The following is a 19545-nucleotide window of genomic DNA, read 5'->3' on the forward strand; positions in this document are numbered from 1 at the left end:
TTTCCGGTGTTTATGGAATTTTAATTTAATTTACATTTTTGCTAGCCTTCCACACTGATAGTGCATGTGTATAGATACCGTGTGCACAAGGTACATGAGGTCCAAATAAATTTTTAGTGCACCAGAATGGACCACAAAGTCAATAGCATTCTTCATTATCTCTGAAGATTGAAACGGTGCTTTCAGCATACCATCTAGCCAGTGACAATGATCTCTTTCAGGGAAGCACTTCAGCTCAGGTGTCGATTTTGACAGGCCATCGTACAATTTTTTCATATACGTAGCTGAATTACTGCAAATACAAACAATATCACTCCAATCTTTGTTGAACTTGGTAGGAACTTTTTCCAGCAGCATTCCAGACACTGCATACCATGTTTACTAAACATCTGGCGCCAGATGTAGATAAGTTCCATTTACCGATTCTAAAATACTGAATTTTACCGATTCGGTATTTCAGAATCGGTAAATGGTATGCAGGTAAGTATTTGGTAAAGTTTACCGAATCGGTAATATTCGATAATTACCAATTTGGTAAATACCAAATCGGTAATTCCCATTCATTCCTATGGGCTCGGAGGCCCATAGGAATGAATGGGAATTACCGAATCGGTATTTACCGATTCGGTAATGGGGGAACACATTCAAGGGTGGCAGGGTGTCACATTGACACCCTGTTGCACCCCTGAATAGTGCATGGGTACACATGTGGCACACATACATGCCCTGAGGGCATGTATGTCTGCCACATGGCACTTTTGAAAAAGGCACACATTTGCTTTTTCAAATGTTTTCAATATTTACCACCAACTTTTATTTGGTGGTAAATACCGAATCCTTAACCATGCAATGCACTCATTTGAGTGTTCCCTACATTTCAGATTCAGTAATTTACCTATTCGGTATTTTAACCTTTTCCGTGCGACCGCGATTCCCCCTCCGGTGCTGGGCCGTAATAAAAAAGGGTGTGGTTGTGACGGAACCGTTCCGTCATGAGCATGGAAGGGGTTAAGGAATCGGTAATTTACCGATTCCTTAAATTACCGATTCGGTAAATTACCGAATCTGAAATGTAGCCACCTACATCTCAATAGCCTAATACCGGTCGGTAACGGCCAAAATTCTGTAATTTCGGCCATTACCGACCGGTATTGGGCTACCTACATCTGGCCCCTGGTGTCATATTTTCACCACTATCTCAGATGCTTGGTGACAACATTCTTTTCACATATACCTGTCACTACATCTTGCATTGAATGTTTAAAGCCTGGCGTGTTTGGCAATTCACTTACAATCAATATTGACTCACTAGAAAAGGGGGCTGATGTATCAAAGGATTTCACCTATTCTCTGTCTGTGGATACATGTGATGATACATATTAGGAAAGATTCTTATGAAACCAGCCATTTTACCTATCAGTTGAATCAAATGTAGCCAAAATACCAAGTATGATTTTGATACTTCTTGATTCTCTGCAGTCTATAAAATAACTAAGACCTAAAACATGTATCTAAACACTCCATCTTTAGACTAAAGACCACAAAACTAAAAAAAACAGAAGGAAGAAGAGACAATGTTTTAGTGACATCTCTAAACAACAAAACTCAAGCAGAGTAATGTTACCCCAGTCTTTCTTGATGCTACCTTGTTTAACAAAGTTACATTGTATTGACCCCTTCAGGAAAAAACAAAAATGACTCTTTCACTCATCTTTTCCATTCTTTGAACGGCACTTAGTTTGTGGTTGTAAAGGTGTTTTTTCAGTGTTTATATGTTTACACCGGTGATGGCTATTTTCCTTCTGGTGGGGTTGTATCAGTTATTATAGGTTTAAACCTAAAACCAGATAGCCTAGGTATGTTCCTGGAAGAAGGTCAGGAAACAGGGAATTTCATGTTGAAATTGGGAAGGCAATATCAATTTGTCCATGTTAATCTATATTCCAGATGATCAACTCATAATGGCCAATATAAGCTATGGGCATACAGTGCAGTATCTGTAAGGATGTGTGTGGTTTAACCACACTTGTTTACTAGGCCACATGTATTGATGATCAATACTGTCTCCATAAGGATTTATCGTGTCATGCTTCCATTTCTATGGCCCCTTAGTGCTTTCAGACACTGGATGCTCTTAGTGGTTCTGGAATTGTGTTTAAAGGGACTTAGAAGCATATTTACAAGGAGTTAACGCCACTAGAATGTCACTTTTTCCACACTCTGGTGGTGTTTATTCCTTCGACTTATTTACAAGGCGGCATTAGGACGTAGCTTTATGACACCTTGTAAATAATACTCAAAGGGGCGTACATTGAGTGTTGCATGGGGCACTCTGCCACAACACCCATTGCTTTTTGACGCTGCCCCATATTTACGAGATATGGGGCAGCACTAAAAAAAAAATGGTCTTAAGCAGGCGATACGAGGAGAAATGTTTCATTTCTCCTTGTATTTTGCTCTTTCCACGTGTGCACACATAGATAGAGCAAATCACTTGTAAAGATTGTTTATATGCAGGACGATGTCCCTTCCTACACATACAATTGCCCCTGCAGCACATGCACCCTAGCAAAATGGCACTAAGGTGTCTGCGCTGGCTCTATGCAGCTTTTTAGCGCCAGCGCTGCGGGTAGCATAAGGGTGCACTGCATTGTTGTGAATACGGCGCCTACCTGTGTTTTGAAACTGTCAGAGCACAGCTTTACCAATTTTGGCGTAACACAGCGCTCCGCAAGTTTCTTGTACATATGCCCATTAAAGTGTTGCCTCTCTCTTTCGCAAACACATAACACATGTGTGCATGTACGCTTGTGCACACACACGGTGACAAGCACCTATCTCATAATCACTTAAATATGGTACTCACATTGCAGCCAGCTTTGATGTCCCCGCCAGCACAGACCATAATATCCTTGACAGTACTGCCCCACCAGTCCCTCTGGGTGCAATGAGCATGGTCTACCGCTGGGAGCAGTGCTTGCTGCAGAGTGCCAGGAAGAGCTCCACCGGCTACAAAGGAAAAAAAAACAAGTGGATTCAAAACAACAGCGAAGCGCTCGCTGATTGGTCTGTTTATGTAACTAGGGATTTGTCCCCGCCCCCCCTTTACCCTGGAAAGGCCCCGCTGACCTATAGGATCCTTCCAAAATTCGTCATCGCGGAGACTGCTTGCAGAATGTGTAAGAAGCATTGAACTTGCTTGAAAATCATGCACTGAACTTGCTCTTGGTGCCTATAAAATCACCTAGCACTCTAAAAGTAGATTTACAAAAACTCTAAAATAAATAAATGCTCCACATAGTCTGAACGACTTCCATTTGGAACTGGGAAATTATGTTTCACAATCTCCAGAGGCAGATAATATCTCAAAACAATGGGCAGCAGTGGTCATGCATGCAGAACACCATAATGTCATGTTTACGTGACATACGCATTGGATTGTACTTGGATAGTTGTTTGTGGAGACTGTTATGACAGCGCTCTCACATTACTCAGCTCTGTCCATGAGAGACTCAGCTAGTCCTGGTATTTTGCTTTGCATTCTGGTATTTTTAGTTCTCCGTATTGCATTATTTATTTGGGCCTAGAATGCAAAGAAAAATCCAGGGGCCTCATTTATGAGAAATGACGCATCGCTGCGTGAAAGCAGCGATGCGTCACTTCTCAGTGCGCACTCCTTGCGACATACCTGATGCGTCATATTTAATGTATGACGCATCATGTCGCAAGGAGTTACAGATACGTATCTGTAAGCGCAAAAGTGACGCATTGCTGGAGTGTGTCACAAAAGTGACGAAACTCCAGCAATGCTTCCTTTCACATGGGGCATGTGAAAGGGCTTGCGTCAGTCTTACGCCTGCTGTGAGGCAGGCGCAAGATTTTGACGCAACGGTGTCCTAGAAGTGACGCAGTGAAATCTCATAGATTTCACTGCGTCACTTCTACGAAGCTTTTTGCGGGGAAACGCCCCCCTGCATACATTATACCTGACGCAGGTATAATGTAGCACAGGAGTTTACAAAGTGACGCATCTGCTTAGATGCGTCACTTTGTAAATAGAGCGCAACAGGACACATGTTTTACGCCACAGATGCATCACAAAAAGTGACGCATCGGAAGCGCAAAACTGACGCAAGGCCTCATAAATGAGGCCCCAGGACTGGGCGAGCTACATACTGTTTCCTGTTAGTTTTCCACATAACTCCTGGACACCTTCCTGCACATAAACAATCAATGATGTTTTGCTGTTTCCATGTGCGCTGTACAATGCAGCACACATAGAAACAGCAAAAACGAGGAGAAATAAAGCATTTCTCCTGGTTTTACCAGGGTAAGACCAGGTTTTGTTCTTAATTTCGGCACTGCCCCATATTTACGCTACCCCTGAAATATGGGGCAGAGTCAAAATCAATGGGTCAATGGGTGTTGCGGCAGAACGCCCACCGCAACACCCATTGCTATCCCCTTACACGCTAAGTATAGCGTGAAAGGGTGCCTTATTTACAAGGAGGCTTTAAACCACGTTAAGGGGCTTAACTCTGCCTTGTCAATAAGGCGAAGCCCCTATCGCCACCACAACTCACTAAAAGTGATGTTCTAGAGGTAATAGGGGCTTGTAAATATGCCCCTGAGTGCCCTCATGCACAGCTTCCATAAAGGGATTCCATTGGGATGTCGGGCTACGATATATTGTGAATCCTATTCAACAGGTGCTTCTGGACTGAACATGGCTACATTGTTAAGAAATTGGGATGCTTCTGAAAAGCATTAAAGGTGTTCATGGATTGATATTGTCTGCTCAAACTGGATTTTCCTCAAGTAAGTCAAGTATTGTCTGTATGAGTGCGTTATGGGCATTTGTTCCAACATGGTCTACCCAACCAACCACAGTAATGAGGTCACTCCCTCAGAATCCAACATCTGAGGTAATACTGTGAAATCGATGAGATTTTGAGACTACAATTTCCCACAATAAAATGTTTTATGGACAATTCGGTTGTTTAAGCAATGGAAAAAAACGTGTGTTCACATTGTACATTTGGTGTCAATATTAAATGTATTTTTTTTTAATTCAACCTGACTCTGCAATTTCTATTTTGGCTTCGGGTGTCATGGTTGTTGTATTATTAAGACCTTAAAAAACATGAACTTTACTCTATGAAGGCCACCATTATGAGTGATCGGGAGATTTGGGTCATTAGTACAGCACCTGGCAATCCATCACTCCAGTCTTATTTCAGGGGGCAAATTCCTCCAGGTTTGTACAAGGCGAATAAAATAGAGGACAACTGCTCTCAGAAACACCTGCTGCAGTAAACAGAGCAAGTTCTCTTCCTGCTTTGGATATTTTCAATCAAACGTGATTACGCAATAGGATTGCCCCTGTTTTGGAAACAAATACCGGACAATTGTATAATGTATTCTGTTCTGGAGCAGACAATACGTTTTTGCAACGTGCCAACCATTCCCCTGTTCGCTCTAACAATAGTTCTGAAACGATTTAGAGCTATCAAACAGATTTTGACTGTTTTTTATGTGCTTGCTGTTTTAGGTTTTTGTTTCAGAAGCAAAAAAATGCCAAATTTAATTTTGTCTCCTGATATTTATTTACCGACCTGGACTTAAAAATATCAGCCAGGCCTGTAAAAACAAAAAGTTAGGTGGCAACCCTATTACCATTTCACGCACAATGTTGGTCAACAAGTTATACACACTCCTGAGAAATCCAGTTTAGACACTAACGCACTATCATCAAACCATTTTTTATGTATATTCCTGCTATGTTTGCTGCATTTCTATAATAAAGCGAGTAGGTAAATTCAGTGATATCTAAACAGTGGCAGAGTCTCGGTGGCAGATACACAAGTCTTGAACCTCTGTAGGCACCATGAGCTACCAGAACCCTGCATGACACCTTCTCAACTACTCAGCAGGCGACCTAACTCTATTAGTGAAGCTTGAGATCTAAAGACTAAGGGCCATATTATCAAGAAAGGGCGATACATTATCGCCGCTTTTATCAGCAGGAAACTGCCGCTAAAGCGGCGATAATGAGCTTGATAATATGCCCTTCTGAATTCCCATAGAAGGCCAGGTTAACAACAGAACCTGGGCTTCATTGGGAATCCACAAGGGCATATTATCAAGCCCATTATCGCCGATAAAATCTGCGATAATGTATCGCCCTTTCTTGATAAAATGGCCCCAAATCCAAAGCTAGGAGATTGGCACTCTCAGTGCAGAAGCATTCGGATTAATATTGCCGTCTCCCATCAGATCATAACAGGCGCTGTCTCCAGATATGGATTTTCATGTGATAAGCGAATCCATTCGCGTGCTGCAGTATTGTTTTGATTACTTTGAAATGATTTGTAGTGAGAAATTGAGAACCAGAGACAATGTAAGTAATGACCTGGAGTGAAGTGGTCACCCTTATGACAGAGACATACTTCTACGCCATGGAGCTAGACTTATCAAATGTACTAGAAACATAGGCTGTGAAACAGAATGCTGATGTTGTAGTGAGTCCACCCATTGAGATTAACCAATCCTAGATTGTCCCTCAGAAGATAAAAAATGATTGTAAGTTGAACTAGTTTGACTTCACATGAGTTATTTAATATGAACGTTCATGGTTGGAAGGGCAGAATACGTACTGGCCAGTCGCCCCCAGCCGCTGATGTAGCAGGGGTAGTTATTTTCAAGAAGTTGGCCGGCGGGTGCAAGACATCCAAGCTTCACCATGTCATTGAGCTCAGCAGGCCTGGATAACTTCATCAGGGCAATGTCATTACTGCAATCAAAGTAAGCAGATGGGTTAGTCACTAAATAAAGACTATCCGATCCAAGACAATAAAAGGCGGTGCACCCTTTAACACCCCACTCGTATTCATACTCCGTGATTGCAGTAGTACTCTTGGGTCACCAATGGAGGTTGAAGCTGCTAATGTATACTTCACAGGTGTGGCCACGTGTTTGTCATAGAATTCATTATATGGTTTGAGCTACAACCCCACAGACATAGAGGCTCAGGACTTTAAGCTGTAAAATCAGCACTTTGTCCTCTTTGTATCTAGTGCTTTGCTTGTATTGTAAACCACACAGAAATGGGAATCCTCCTCCCATAAAATGCTTTTTATACATCACTCGGGTGGTCTGTAACAAAATCATAATATCAGAGTGCCTCGACGCCTCGTCAAGGGTTGTAAGCGCTACAAAAATTCAATTACAATACGATACAACTAATCACCCCAGTAAACGCACTTCAAATAGTCATTTGCTGCCAAGACTTGAAGATGTGGATGTGTAATAGTTACCTCAAAGCTGTAGGAATGGTTACAAAACGTTACTGTGGGTCTGTGTATGATTTATGGCTTAAAGGCCTGATTTAGAGCTTGGAGGGAACTGGAAATCGTCTTATCTCCGGCAGAAACTCTGAATAAGGATTACAGTCGACAGCTGCATTTCCTCTACCAATAAGATATTGGGCTTGGATTTTAAATTCCCCGTTTTGTATCTTAGTTTATTTTTGGTTGGTTTACCCTTGTTTTTAGCTTCCCGTCCTGGCCCTCACTAGCACTGTAATAGTATAACACCGCATTTGGCGGGTCCATACTCACCTAGACCGAATACCAGCGCCATCTTGGAGGTAATTTTGTATGCTCGGCAGCGCCATTGGGGTTAGCGCGCTAGGGCTTGATCAGCTACTTAAGGCGAGCGAGGACTGGAGCTCAGGGCTTGACCAGGTAATCGCGCATTCGTTCTTGCAAGCAGCATTCTAATCAGGCTGCGCTCAGGTCGCGCTGAGACCTGTATATTCTTAAAATATCCTCGCCTAGGCTTGGATTTTAAATTCCCCGTTTTGTATCTTAGTTTATTTTTGGTTGGTTTACCCTTGTTTTTAGCTTCCCGTCCTGGCCCTCACTAGCACTGTAATAGTATAACACCGCATTTGGCGGGTCCATACTCACCTAGACCGAATACCAGCGCCATCTTGGAGGTAATTTTGTATGCTCGGCAGCGCCATTGGGGTTAGCGCGCTAGGGCTTGATCAGCTACTTAAGGCGAGCGAGGACTGGAGCTCAGGGCTTGACCAGGTAATCGCGCATTCGTTCTTGCAAGCAGCATTCTAATCAGGCTGCGCTCAGGTCGCGCTGAGACCTGTAAATTCTTAAAATATCCTCGCCTAGGCTTGGATTTTAAATTCCCCGTTTTGTATCTTAGTTTATTTTTGGTTGGTTTACCCTTGTTTTTAGCTTCCCGTCCTGGCCCTCACTAGCACTGTAATAGTATAACACCGCATTTGGCGGGTCCATACTCACCTAGACCGAATACCAGCGCCATCTTGGAGGTAATTTTGTATGCTCGGCAGCGCCATTGGGGTTAGCGCGCTAGGGCTTGATCAGCTACTTAAGGCGGCCATGTATACGCGCAGCGTTCGCGCGCAGCGTGAGCGCGCCGGAGTCACGCCAGAGTCCAGCCCGTCTGCGCCCGTCCGCGCACGAACGGGCCCAGGGGCTAGGACTCTTGGCCAAACCTACACCTATTCTGCGGATCACCTACATTTGCTTAACGCAAATAAGGTGAGGCTGGAGACGAATGTTATCGGGAGGCTGAAGGAGTTGCATCTTTTGAGATCTCTGGAAGTTATGCCCTATCGCCAGAAACACATTCTGAAATTGGTTAGTCTGAACACGAGATCTCTGCATAAACATCATCTCGACATCTTTACTCTACTCCAAGAGAGTGAGATTGATGTTCTAACCTTAACTGAAACGTGGTTAGATGATAATCCTGCCCCAGATATAGTGGCCGCTTTGCCCAGTGAATATGATGTCATTTGGCATAATCGAGCTAACAACTTGCGAGGTGGAGGAGTTGCTATCTTTTATAAAAGACAGCTAACAATGGAAATCTTGATGTCAGTTTCGATAGACCTGGCGGATATACTTGGCGTCAAGTTTACCTTTGAAAATTCATGCTGGGTGATCCTTACCATCTATCGTCCCCCAAACTCCTCGCCCGCCTTTAATGATCTTTTTTGCCCTATAATATCCGATATTTGTTACAGATACCAAAAAGTTGTGGTGACAGGTGATTTTAACCTTCACTGGGAAAAATCCCCTAAAGTATCAGTATCTCGACAATTGGAGGAAGTAATGTCCTCAATTGGCTTGACACAGTTGGTGGACGGCCCTACTCATGTCAAAGGACACACGCTTGATTTGATCTGGACTTCTGACCCTGTGGTGTCCATAGACAGCATTCTACCATGCTTGTGGTCAGACCATTTCTTCATCTATTATACTATCCCTATTGGTGGGAAACCCCCATGTCAAGTTCCTAAACTGAGTCGGGTACGCCAATGGAGGAATGTAAATTCACAAGCGTTGCTAGACACTCTCCCACAACATCTTGCTCCGCTTAGCGGAAATTTGGATGAGGACTATCTGGGTATAACCCAGACTATCTCTCAGGCAATTGATCAGATAGCCCCAGAGAAAATACAACGAGCAAAGGGTCTGGGGAAGGGGGCACCATGGTACACCCCCCCCCTGAGAGATTTTAAAAAAAAGCTTCGTAGTATGGAAAGGAGATGGAGGAAATCCAAGGAGGAATCTGACAGGGAACAATACAAAACCCTTTCAAGAGAATATAAGAAAAGTTTGTTGAGGGCTAAAGCCGAACACTTTGATATCCGCATTAAGAGGGCACATAATGTGCAGAAAGAAACCTTTAGTATCTTGTCTGAATTGACAAAGAAACCAACGAATGCGGTTACAAAGATTGAGTGCAATACGTTCCAACACTACTTTTTAGAAAAAGTTGAGATTATTCTTTCCGAGATCAAGTGCAATTCGGTGAGCAGCCTTTATGTACCACAGATGATTGAAGTACCGCAAGAGTGTACTATTTCATCCTTTCCAGAGCTGGATGTCAGGAGGCTGGAACATCTTATGTCCTCTATAAAGTCAGGCTCACCGGCAGATCCTTGCCCTCCGACGATTTTTCGAGGAGCATTAGCATTGATGTCGGACCATATTATCTCCTTTTTAAATAGCTCATTACGGACGGGATATCTCCCAACGAAGCTTAAAGAAGCTCGGGTACGACCCTTATTAAAAAAACCTGGAGCTGAACAGACAAACTTGAAAAATTACCGACCAATTTCTCAGCTGCCGTTAATGTCCAAGATCCTTGAGCAGCATGTGCTAAAATCGTTGGCTGTCTTCCTGGAATCACACAATCTCCTCCAGGGACGCCAAGCAGGTTTTCGGGCTCACCACAGCACTGAGCTGGTGATGCTCTCGGTGTTGGATGAGCTCAGGGACATGGCTGACAGTAGGAAACCGAGTGCCCTGATACTTTTAGATCTATCAGCGGCATTCGATACTGTCAGCCATGATCTGCTCTTGGACAGACTGGCTAATGTTGGAATAAAGGACATAGCCTATAAATGGCTAGAGTCCTTTTTGACAGGTAGGCAGCAGAGGATTCAATTGGGAGAGGAGATCTCCGGGTTGGGCAGTTTGAACTGTGGGGTTCCGCAGGGATCTGCATTATCACCGCTACTTTTTAATCTCTACCTGCAGCCCCTTGTTGAATCCTTGGTACAGATGGGCTGTCGGGTGTTCAACTACGCAGACGACACCCAACCACTCTTTAGTATTGAGAACTCTAAAGTAGCTCAGCTACATATACAGGAGGTACTTAGGTACACAGTCAGTTGGATGAGTGACAATCTGCTGAAGATCAACCCTGAGAAGATGGAGGTTTTGGTGGTGTCAACTGGCACTTCTCCTTGGGGAGATCTGTTTTGGCCAAAAGAACTTGGGCCCACCCCAATACCAAAGCCCAATGTAAAAAGTCTGGGTATAAAGATCGACAAGGAATTGTCGATGATTACCCAGATTTCTGGTGTTGTGGGCACCTGCACTGGCCTAATTAGGCAACTGCGTCGACTAGTCCCTTTGTTATCCGAATCTATGCTCCGGACAGTGGTCTCGGCCACTATATTATCAAGATTGGACTATGGTAATGTCCTGTACTTGGGTCTACCAAAGAACTTGATCCAAAGACTGCAGGTCGTTTTGAACGACGCTGTACGCCTAATTTTTAAACTTCCGAGAAGCTCTCATGCTTCCCCTCTTTTGTCTAAACTCCACTGGCTTCCCATGAAGCAGAGGATAGAATTCAAGAGCCTGTGCATTGCACATAAGGCAATTCATGGGCGTGCACCTGGCTATATTAAGGATCGTCTAAAGCCCTACAATCCGAAACGTATCCTAAGATCATCTGATGCTTCATTGTTGACCTGCCCTCGTTTTAATTTAGCTACAAAAGGAGGTAGGTCCTTTTCCATACTTACCCCATTGTTATGGAATAAGCTACCAGTGTCTTTGCGTAAGGAGTCGAATCTTTTTTGTTTCAGGAAACAGCTGAAAACGATTCTGTTTAGAGAGGCTTTTGGTCACACAAGTTAAACCGACAATCTGGTCTAAGTTTCTGTGAGTAGGAAGAAAGTGTGTTTTCTTTGGTCTGGAGCACCTCGAGACCTGGTGGTGAGTTGGCGCTATACATCATCATCAACAATCTTTATTTCGATCTGTATGATCATAAAAGATGTACAAATAAACAACATTACAATATTTAAAACTGTAAAAAGGGATTAATCAGTTTAAAATCCATGGAGTGAATCTCAATTTTTTTTAAAAGTGCATCTTTTAAAATACAATCATTTCCAATTTTTACAGTTAAGTTCTTAAAAGCGTATAGGGAGGAATTAGTCAAGACACAGTGGAGTCTCTTATGATTCTTGCGCGTACTCTCCACATAGCTGTCAGGAACTTCGCCATTGCAAATACTGTGGGAGATGAAAGATCAGTTTTAAGGACTCTGTAAGCTGGGGCATAAGTTCGAAAGCCCAAATTCCTTAAATATGGCATGAGCCAGAAGCTCCTAATGTTGCGATAGGCTTTACAAAATAAAAGTACATGCACGTCGTTTTCTAATTTATGGTTGCATGCGGGGCAGTTGGGTGAGGCCTGCTTGTCGTCCCAATTTTTAGTGAGCGACCTCAAAGGAAGAGAGCCGTATCTCCATTGTAAATAAATTTTTCTAACATATACAGGAGACATTGCATCAAGGACATATTCAAAATTGTAGATGTCTTTTGTTTTGATGAATATGTCAGTTAAGGAGCCCTCCCGAATTGAGGTAATAGATCTCTGGAGCATGAAACCATAAAAAAGTTGGGAAAGTGCTTTCCTGGGAAGCCTTAACGATGTTGCTTGTGGGTCATTCCATAGCTCTGGGACTCCAAGGGTCATGCACATGTCTCTTATATACTTGAGCCATTGAATTTTGGATACGGATATCGTTCTAAGAAGCTCTTGCAATTCGCTTCTGTAGTGGCTCAAATCTTGGCTACTCCAGAGGCGCCTCCAATAGGTCAAAGGTTTGAGACTCACTTCTTCGCTAATAGGGCACAGTGCTAAGTCCATTCTCAGCGAAATTAGTGGGGTGCTTAAAGGGAGACCCGTCAGCTGCCTAATAAAGTTATTCTCAGCAACTTGGATGGAGTGAAGCGGAGTGTGGCCCCATAGTTCAGCCCCATAAATGATACCACCCCGTGCTTGGGCCTTGTAAATTTGTATTGCAGGTGCCAATGGGCGAAAGGGGGATTTTTTCGCGATTCTATTAATTGCACCCGCCCTCTGGATTAGTTTAGTGGTTGCTTTTGTTTTGTGCGGCAGCCAAGTTAAGTTGTGATTAAGTGTTACGCCCAAATACTCAATCTCGTTAACTCTCTCCAGAGGTGCATGCCCGAGACGTGGATTTGGACAGTTTTTATGTTTGCGGCTTAGGATCATGAATTTTGTTTTTGTTGGGTTTATTTCTAGGCCCCTTTTGTTGCAGAAGTCCAAAAATCCATCCAGGATCCTTTGGAGCCCCATTGGCGTTTTTGACAGCAGCAGGGTGTCGTCCGCAAACATGATCGCGGGCACCCTACTGCTGTTCAATAGTGGCGCATCAATGTTGGCGATTTTGCGGAGGTGTTCTATCACCCCGTTTGTAAACAAGCAAAACAGGGTCGGCGCCAACACACACCCCTGCCTTACCCCACGTTGGACAGGGAACCTATCTGTCAGCCTGCCTCCCTTTCCATACCTTACCCGGGCGTAGTTGTTAGTGTGAAGCCTAACGAGAATCTGTAGGATGTCTCCAGGGACGCCCATGTCCTCCAATACCGCCCACAACCTGGCCCGAGGGACCAGGTCGAAGGCGGCACGGAGGTCCACAAAAACTGCATACAGTGACCCCCCTTCTACATATGCAGTTTTCCAGAATAGAATATTTAGTCTCAGAATTTGGTCCACTGTAGAGACACCCTTCCTAAAACCTGCTTGAAGAGGGCTCAGGATCTCAGTCTCTTCCATCCAACTTTGGAGTCTATCCAGGATCAGCCTTCCGAATAGCTTTTGACTGACGTCAATGAGGCTAATCGGACGATAGTTGGCGGGGAGCAGAGGCGAGCCCTTTTTATATATCGGTACCACCTCTGCTCCCAGCCAAGTATCTGGTAACCTCATCCCCTCTACAACTGCATTAAATAAGACCATCAAATATGGAGCCCAGATCACAGGTTCCTGCCTGAAAAGATCGCCGGGGATCCCATCTAATCCCGGGGCTTTACCAGATGACAAGCCCGCTATGGCCACTTCAACGTCTTTCAAGGTGAAGGGGAGTGATCTGTGTGTGTTGGTAATACTAGCTTCAGGTGATTGTAGCTCCTCTGCCTCGGGGGCGTAAAGCCCCTGGTAGTGATCTTGCCAAACATTGGCTGCAATGTTTGGTTCAATTGCAGATGGGAGATCTGCGCAGCCATGGTTAATAATTCTCCAGAATCTGCGAGAGTCCCTGCTGGCTAGGGACTCGGCCAGATTCTCCCAGTGTTGTATGTCCCACTCCAGTCTTGCGTTATTCAGGAGTGACTTATAGGCACGCCTTTTGGATTGGATCTCCAGTATACTGCCTCCCTCTTTTATGGTCGTGATAAGCTCTTGTTTTGCCAGACGGCATGAACGGTTATACCAGGAGTTGTTAGACTGCCCTTGTATTTTTGGGCGTGCCTTAGTGAAAAAAACTAGTTCAAGCTTCTGGGTCAAATGGGTGTAATTTTGGACTAAGGCCTCATTTCTATCCAAAGTGGACGGTAGACCCCCTATCTCGAATGCCTTCTCGAGAGTGGGAATAATCCCAGCATAAAGAGAGGTAAGCCTTTCTTCGCTGGAGGCGAGGGTGTCCCATTTTATCCGCCTCCTATTGTTCTCCAGAAGTTTCCTCCTGTCTGTTTCTCCTCGCCAATCGCTTTATCGCAAGGGATCAAAAATTCTAGTTCCAAAGTATTATGGTCACTATCCTGTCTTGCTGATATTTTGAAATCAACCACCCTTTTCCATGACTTTAACTGTACAAGGAAGTAGTCAGTTCTAGATTCCCTCCCTTGTCTGTTGAAAGTGCATTGTGAGGGGATGTCGGACCGAGTACGGCCATTGCAGGCCCTCAGCCCATATTTAAGGTTGAGGGTGTTGATCTGCACTGCCAGAGTTGTCCATGCTCTGGGAGGGGGTGCTTCTGTCCGAGGAACCTGCCAACTCGAATCCTCCTCAAGGGAGGGTCCATCGAGAAGACCAGGTAAAGGCTCGAAGTGGGAGTTTAGGTCACCCCCTATTAGATAGGACAAGTTCTCAGGGATCGTTTCCAAAGTACAAGAAAGGAGCTCTATAGTTTTAGAGGTGGACCCCTTTTTAACTGGCCGTGAGTAGATATTAATGACCATCAGCTTCAATTTGCCTGGCCAATCAAGGACAACTGCCAATATATCCGCACAGTCTACTGGATATCTTGAGGCTTGGCATCCTATATCCGAGGCCACCCAAGTCTCCAAGCCCCCAGATGGTCTGCCTTTCCCCCTCCATACCGCAGGAATTGAGAATATGTGGAAACCCTGGTAGTGGGTCTCCTCCCTTGACCAGGTTTCTTGAAAGAGACAGACACTGTTTGATTGAATTAACTCCGCCCATGCATCTGTATCTACTTTATTTAACAGACCCGCGACATTCCACGAGAGAATGTTTAAAGTTTGTGGGGATTTTTGGGTGTCTGATTTCTTTAGCATAGGGGTTGTATTTTCTGGGAAGTGGGGTCTAATTATTTCCCTCTGGTCTGCCGGCGGGGCATCTCTGGTGATGTCCGATCTATTTGGAGCTATACAAACCGAAGTAACATAACATAACGTAACATAACGTAGTGGAAATTCAGCTGGTGGATTCTACTCAATATGTAGTTTCCTATAGAAACTGCAGTATTTTCAGTTGCCTCTAACTTCTTATTGAGGCCCTATGTCGTGCTGAAGGTCCTTTTGTTTACAAATTACATATAATTCATCTGTTTAGGTGATATGGAGACTTTTCCCATTTTCTTGACATTATTTAAGTCTGTACCAGGAATTTGCCTTTACTCAAGTAAAAATGAACTACTTACTTGTCTCTGTTGGACAAAAGCGGTGTCATATTGGAGGACTCCTGGAATGTTAGTGTGAGGGAAGCTGGGGGTTCAAAGTTTTAGTAGAGCGGTTAGAGGATGCGCTAAAGGGTGGGGATGAGAGTTGTGCTCTCCGGAGGATGCTCATTGTTCACGGAGGATGCACTGGAGGATGTGCATTGAGTAAAAAATCTCATGCAAAACATTTCTCCATCTCCCTGGTGCTGTGGCTAAGTGCATAGCATAGTGCAAAAACTGATTTTTAGGTCTCGCTGAGCCAGCACAAGCGCTGCCTTGTGAGAAATTTAGTGAGTGGCTTTTGAAAGTGCTACCACACGCTTTTCCTGGCCTCAAGCTTGCGTGCACACGCGCCTGCAGGCGCGCAGCAGCCATGTGGGTTTCTGTCAAGGCTCATTAAGCCTTGCGTGCCTCTTTCTGCCTTGCTTGCTGGTGCTTCAATTTCTTCCCGATCCCCCACCACAGATCAGATCATTCTGCTGGCCTCCACTCCCCCCCACCACCCCGCCTCTCTATACTGCAGCATGCTTTTTAAAAATGTTTCTTTTAGCGCACCGCACACATCTCCCGGGCTTGTTTATTCTGGGAGCCCTGTCCAGCTTGGCCTCCTAGGTTCCAGCAATCTTTCACTGTCAGCAGATGCCACTTTCACTCTCACGGCCGCGCGGCCAATGCTTGTTGACCCTGTTTTGGAGATTATCCGTTTTCTACGAAGAAACAATGAACGACCCTGAAGACTTAAAAATTTTGCAGGCTTTGACGTGTCATGGTCTCCTATACACATGTATTCACACTCATGAACTGATAAAACAACCAACATTTGCATTTTGCTGTTTTAATAAATAGATTTGTATCCACTTCCATGAGCATAGTGAGTGAAAAAGGAAAGTAAGCATGGTTTATTTTTGCAAAACGTGGGTCTCACATCCAATACCAGCTCTTACCCACCAACTGGCAACATCTTCGTTCCAAAGACAACACATTCCACCTTGGAATTTTGGAGCAGCATTCTAGAAAACACTAACTTTGCACATAATGGTCTGCTTGTGATCCGAGACATAATCTGCCCTCCATGTTTCTTGTATGTGTACACTATATACATCCAAAAAGAGAAAAAGCGAATGGAAGAACAATAAAAATTGGTCAATACCAAATCAGTGGTTGATTCCATGCTCGAGTAGCTTGTACAGTAGGGTACTACTTTATTCTTGGTGCTAACTGCTTGCGAACATCAAAGCGTCTGTTAGTATCAGTTCCACATCTAGATCCTCCAACCGTGCCAGGGCTACTCTTTGCTTAGCACACCAGTACAGTGCTGTCATTCACACCGTTCTCACTTCTTTACTTTTATCAGGTATTGGAATGCAAGGAAGTCTCACTGGTCATGGGATCCCAGTCTTGCTATAAAACTCTTAACCTGTAGTTGCTTTACCACTGCCCAGATTCCAATGACCATCTTTCAAACAAGTTACACGTCACACAGCCTCAGTTGTGACCATTGGTGAAACAAAGTTTTTTATACCCTGACATTTCTTCACACTATTCGTGGGGTAGGGTGATGTGATCATAAACTGTTTGGCTGATTCCATCTTCAACTCTTCATTGAGCACTTTTCCCTGTGTATGTATAACTTCCCCCGATCGCAGCTAGATGCAACTTTTTGGAAGTGGCTGACATTTCCAACAACGGGGACAGAACCATCATCAAAACTTGGTTCAAAATTACTTCGGATGGCTTTGGTACGCTCTATCACATAGGTTGTAATTTTTTCTGGGCAATATGTGGATACTGGTGCAATTTAAAGCACATTGGGCCATCAACTTTGCTCTCAAATTAATGTTCTTTAGTGGGGGTGGAGGGGTGTGAAGATGCTCACTCAAGGAATTGGCAGTGTTCAGTTTTAATCCACATTCTTCATAATTAGCAGGATGTGGAATTTCGGATTTTAGTTTCAGGACAATCAGTGGCAATTTGTGCATTCTGAAAGGAAGAACTTGAAAACAACTTCGACAAAATATTCCTCTCTAAAGGAAATTGGTAGCTATGGTTAAGTGTAAGCACATTTCCCTGTGTATGGTTAACTACTCGGGGCACAACTAGATGCAACTTTCTGGGAGTGGCTAAGATTCCAACAGCGGGGACAGAGCCATAATCAAAACTTGATTAACAAGCATTTACAATGCAATAGGTCTCGCAGCATTAAAGTTTGAGTCATTGGCATTGTGTATGACAATGCGTTGCGTAACATTTTTTGCAAACTTTGAATTGGTGAGCAGTGATAGTGTGTGCAAGAGTATGCTGTTGCTCACAGCTGTTATTATTCACACAGCTCTGATGATGCACCTCACGCACGGGGCTGACGCTGTTATTATTCACACAGCTCTGATGATGCCCCTTAGGGACGGGCTCACAGCTGTTCTTATTCACACAGCTCTGATTATGCACCTCACGCACGGGGCTGACGCAGTTATTATTCACACAGCTCTGATGATCCAAAACTAAATCATGGTCATCACATGCACAGAGAGAGACTGTGTGTGTGAATATGCTAATTGCTCTTCTGGTACAAGCATTCTTGCCTATTCATTCCACTTTCCTCACTGCATGCTCTAATCGTTAGTTAAGGCCCTTAATTAAGCGTTGACACTCAATAGTCGTAAATGATGAGCCTGCAGCAGAAAGCAACAACGCTTAATCAATGCATTTAATGTAATGTTGGGAGCGTGACAGCCATCAAGGTGATTCCACTGTGGTCTACAACAATTAAGACACGCCCTCAGCAGAAGCTCTCCTGACACAAAGTCCAACTGAGGAGAGGGACGGAGAAAAAAAAAAGAGGGCGACAACACTGCTACAATCATAATCTAGCAGTATTACTGACCTTTGAGTCAGTCAATAGTTTCATTTCCTTCACTGGCCTTCTGTGCATTTTCTACTCATAAATCGAGAGAAGGGCAATAATTTTTAATGACGCGCTCCGCGTTGAATAATGCTTCAGTGTTTACCATTTACATCCTGCACACTTTAAGGTAAGCGGTTTCCTAATGCTTAATAACAGGTTTTCCAATTTCCCAACTGATTAGTCTGCATAGCACTAATCTCAGAATGATGAAACTGTGACCCTTGACCCCAGTGTACACACTGCCTTTGCTCAGCCCAGTCAGTGAGTGTGGAACGCCGCTGCTGAGACAGACCTGTGCCAGAAAAGACACTCTGCACCAGGACGCCCGTCCTGTTAAAATCTAGATTGTGGCGTAAACATTATCGGCGCCATCTTGCCTCCTTTCAGATCCATGCGTGCGCGTAAGCAGCAGCCATTTTTGAACGCCATGACCCCTCTGCCTACTGTCGATAGCCAACGCGTCTCACCCCCTCACACCCCGGCTTCGCAAGCACACCCCCCCCCTTTTCGACAGCCCCCGGTCTCTCCTGCTTGGCCCTAAACGCACCTCCAGCGTGACCCTGCCTCCGAGCCACATCCCGCGCTGAACCCCCCCCCACACCCTTTCATCTCATTCATAAAACAGGCCCCTTTGATAACCTCTTCCTCCTTGCCCGATTGTTCGGCCCGACCCCAGGCCCTCACTTAGCCCAACAGATGCGGTTTATTGCCTCTACAGTAGGACCTCACCTCACTTCAAAGGAGCGGGGATTAATCAATGCCCTCACACCCCTAGACCCGATCGATTACCCGCATTTCCGTTCCCAGCGGAATACCCTGCTGCGCGACAGCCATCATGCCGAAGTTAGGGGTGGGGACTCCTACAGTAGAGATGTGTGGGAGCGGACCTAAACCGGGGATTCCAAAGACGCCTTTTTCCGGACTTCAAAGCATTACTAAGAATGTGTTGCATGTAATAAAGTAATAAACCAGTGTATAAGAGGCCAGGCCTCAGAGATGTCGAGAGAGCACCTCGAGAAGATACCCTGTTGTCTGATTTGACGTGTTCTGTTCCGTCGGAAATAAACTCCTGTTTCCTG

At 44.5% G+C, this 19545-nt stretch overlaps 1 protein-coding gene across 1 annotated transcript in view; it reads right to left on the bottom strand.

Moving 5' to 3' along the window:
• LOC144754600 (chymotrypsin-like elastase family member 3B) overlaps positions 1-19545 on the bottom strand; it is a 55619-nt gene that overhangs the window by 8736 nt on the left and 27338 nt on the right. Inside the window, exons 5-6 of the mRNA XM_078642607.1 lie at positions 6657-6793; positions 2867-3009 (exon numbers count right to left, since the gene is read on the bottom strand). Of these exons, the coding sequence (XP_078498733.1) occupies positions 2867-3009; positions 6657-6793 (280 nt within the window). The remainder of the gene's footprint in view (positions 1-2866; positions 3010-6656; positions 6794-19545) is intronic.

Source organism: Lissotriton helveticus, chromosome 5_1 (assembly GCF_964261635.1).
Source record: "Lissotriton helveticus chromosome 5_1, aLisHel1.1, whole genome shotgun sequence".
Taxonomy (NCBI): Eukaryota; Metazoa; Chordata; class Amphibia; order Caudata; family Salamandridae; genus Lissotriton; species Lissotriton helveticus.